Here is a 3182-nt window from a genome sequence, read left to right on the forward strand (position 1 = left end):
TTCTTGATGCAGGGGCTGGGGGGGGGGGACAGGCTCCAAGTGGAGGGTACTGGGTGGGGGTCGATCCCCAGGGGGCCTGGCAGGGGGCCCAGTCCCTGGTGGAGACCACACCCAGCCTGAAGCTCCCCGCAGTCTCCAAGAATGAACCACCAGGGGTCCCAAACCATTCATCCCCGTTGATGCACAGTTCTCTGAAGCCAATTATTGTGAGCATTCCGAACCACGGGTGCCCAAGAGAGTCCCGGGCCGCCTCCTTTGAGGCTCTCTCCCTGTATGGCCCCTCTCCTGCACACCTCCTCTCTTCCAAAGTCACCGTGTGGTGTGCCTTGACCTTGTCAAGGGCAAAATCTGCGTATAATCTCCCATGTCTGAAGCCCCCCACCCGATTCCAGCTGGCTGGAGCCTTAGAGGAGTGGGTTGGCCGAGTAATACTGTAACCGGTCTCTGTTAATTTTTTTTTCCTTCATCCTTCTGTTCTGAAACCAGATTTTGACTTGACGGTCGGTGAGGTTGAGCATGCGAGAGAGCTGCAGACGCTTCTCTTTGTTGATGTACACGCTGAAGAAGAACTCCCGCTCCAGCTCCCGGATCTGGTACTTGGTGTAGGGGCAGCGCTTTTTTCGGGTGCGCTGGCCACCTGTGGAGGGAGGAAGAGGCAGGAGTGAGCCAGGTGTGGGGGCTGCAACCCATCCCAGAGCCCCCAGAGGAGGAAAGGGGCTGGCCCCAGGGGCTGGAAGCCCTGCCCAAGCCCCTCCAGGGGCTCCCCAGACCCCTACCTCAGGCTTCTCCTGTGGTCTGGGGACTGGATGCAGGCGGAGGCTCAGCCCCAGATAAAAGCCAGCTCCCTAGATAGGCCCCCAGGGAGGCTGCCTCCAGAGCAGAACGGAGGGCTCCTCACAGCAACAGGCGAGTTGGAGGCGGGAGGCCGCTTTCAAAGCAGCCGAGTGGGGGTTGCCGGCTGCCTCAGCCTGGCCAGACTAAACAAACAGCCACCCGAGGACATTTCACCTTCCAGCACCTGGTGGCCGGTTGGGAGGAGGCTCTAAAGGCAGCCCCGGCCCCCGTCTTCCCCCTCATTGGCACCTGGGGCTGCCGGTTCTTTGTCAGCCGGAGTCCGGGCCCTCGGCTCCTGGCTCCCCGGCCAGCCTCCTGGCTTCCGAGGTCAGGAGAAGGCGGTGGGAGCCCCTGCCCTGGGCTTCTCGGAGCCCAAGGCCACACAGCCATCGTGGTCCCCCCAGGGCAGGGCTGCTTGTTTAGACGGGGTGGAGGGGAGAGGGGTTCCCCCAGCTTTGGGAAGGCAGGCTCCACAGGCTCCCCCGCTTTGGGTAAAGCTCCCTGAGACCTAAAGAAAAACCCCGCTTTTGACAGACCCAACAGCAATTGTGAGTAACAAGCGGTTGGACAGAAGGCGGCACGTAATTGCCACCGCGCAGGAGGAAAATGGCTTCCTTTTGACAAAAAGGCCAGCTTTGGGTTAATTTGTTTCTGTTAATATATTGCTCGAGCTAAGCGGGCTATTTTATCTGTGAAACACGCTTCCAGCGCCATCGTTAAACAGCGATGCCTTTGAATCCCGGCCCGGGCTGGAGAGCCGGCGCAACACATGGTTTTTATAAAAATCTCCGGATTACCTCGCTATCAAAGGCTCCCGGAGCCCTCGCAGGGGGAATTTACAGGCGCCCACCTCCGGCTCCGCAGCCCCTGCTGGCCCCGCGCGGGGTCGCGCTGCCGGGCTTGGGCGCGGGGCAGGGGAAAAGGGGGGAAAGGGAGGGTGTTTTTTCGCAGGCAGGCCTTGGCCGGTGGGTATTTCACGGCCAATTTCAGCACTCGCCACGTGATCCCGCCTTTTATAACGAAGTTTTGTTGGGGGAAACCTAAAGGCCCTTCATAAACCTTATATGCTTATAAAACAGCATATAAAAATTTAACAGCGGCGCTGCGCTAGATTTCCAACTCCCCTTTCCTACGGCGCAGGGCCCTGCCTTTATACGTACTGGAGCCGCCGGCCTTGTCCTCAGTGTGGCCGGAAGACGACTCGGGGCTGCTGCTGCTCTCGGGGCGCCGCCGCCGCTCCTTCTCCTCCGCCGCCGCCGCCTCCCGGCAGCCGCCGGCGCCGCCGTCCGAACTTGAAGTTGCCGGCGTGCCCGTGGCCGCGGCCGCGGCCGCGGCCGCCGCCGCCGCCGCCGCCGCGGAGGTCGCCGCGGCCGCCGGGGGCCCCTTCTCGGCGCTCTTGTCCCCGGGGTAGTCGGAGGAGGCGAGGTTGTCCGTGGTGCCGTAGGCCGTCTCGAAAAACTGGTCGAAAGCCTGCGGCAGGACGCCGTTCCTGCCCACGGTGCTATAGAAATTGGACGAGACGGCGGGGGTGGGGTGGTGGTAGACGTTGGCCGAGCTCTTGGCCAGCACGTCGCCAGGCACGCCGGCCGCGCTGGGCGCCTGCAGGCAGTCTCTGTGCGCGAGCTCCTCGGCGGCGTAGCAGTGGGCCAGATTGCCGCGGGGGTGCCATTTAGTGGCGGGCTCAATGGCGTACTCGCGGAAGGTCACCTCGCGCACGGGTTGGACCTGGGGCAGGTTGGAAGAGTAGGAGTATGTCATTGGGCGCGAAGACGGGGTCTGGGGCAGAAAAGAAGGGAGGCTGGAGAAATCTGGACCGGAGACGTAGTAAGTACAACTTGGCAAATACATGTTAGAGGAGCAGGGACCACGCTCATCAAAATCCATCATTGGGCTACCTTGGGCTCTCCGCAGTAGCCGAGCTTAACATGATTCTCCACTGCAGCTGCCTCTTTGAAGCGGATCCGTGAAGTAGAAATTTGGAGACGTAAGCTGACGTGGAAATCTATCCCCATCCTTAGCAGGGAGGTGCTGGTCATGTGACCCGATGTTGAAATTGACAAGCTGCGAGCTAGTCCGGGCCTTTTTTTTCTCTCTCTTTCCTTTTTTTTCCCCCCCTCGGCCCTCCCTCCCCGGTTTCCTTTCTTTGTAGCTACCTCAGGGGAAGCAACAGATCGTCACTCGGTGTTCTCACCGAAAGCACGTAATCGCCGGTGTAACTCATGTTGGCTGGGGGGCCTCCCGGCGCGCGGCGAGGCCGGGGTGCGCCCCAGTGCGCTCAGCGGCACGGTCCTGGCCCTCCAGCGCGCCGAGGGCGGTGAGAGAGCTCCACGCCTGCCACCCGCCACTCC

At 61.6% G+C, this 3182-nt stretch overlaps 1 protein-coding gene across 1 annotated transcript; it reads right to left on the minus strand.

Annotated features, from left to right (window-relative positions):
- Nucleotides 1-404: 404 nt before the first annotated feature.
- On the minus strand, nt 405-2721 carry HOXA11 (homeobox A11; the record flags this gene model as incomplete). The annotated part of the gene is made up of 2 exons (XM_080665028.1): nt 405-637; nt 1995-2721. 2 exons carry the CDS (start codon nt 2719-2721, stop codon nt 405-407), a joined length of 960 nt encoding a protein of 319 aa, XP_080521154.1.
- Between the last annotated feature and the right edge of the window lie 461 nt (nt 2722-3182).

The sequence above is a fragment of the Plecotus auritus genome (assembly GCF_963455305.1).
Source record: "Plecotus auritus genome assembly, chromosome: 4".
In the NCBI taxonomy this organism is placed as follows: Eukaryota; Metazoa; Chordata; class Mammalia; order Chiroptera; family Vespertilionidae; genus Plecotus; species Plecotus auritus.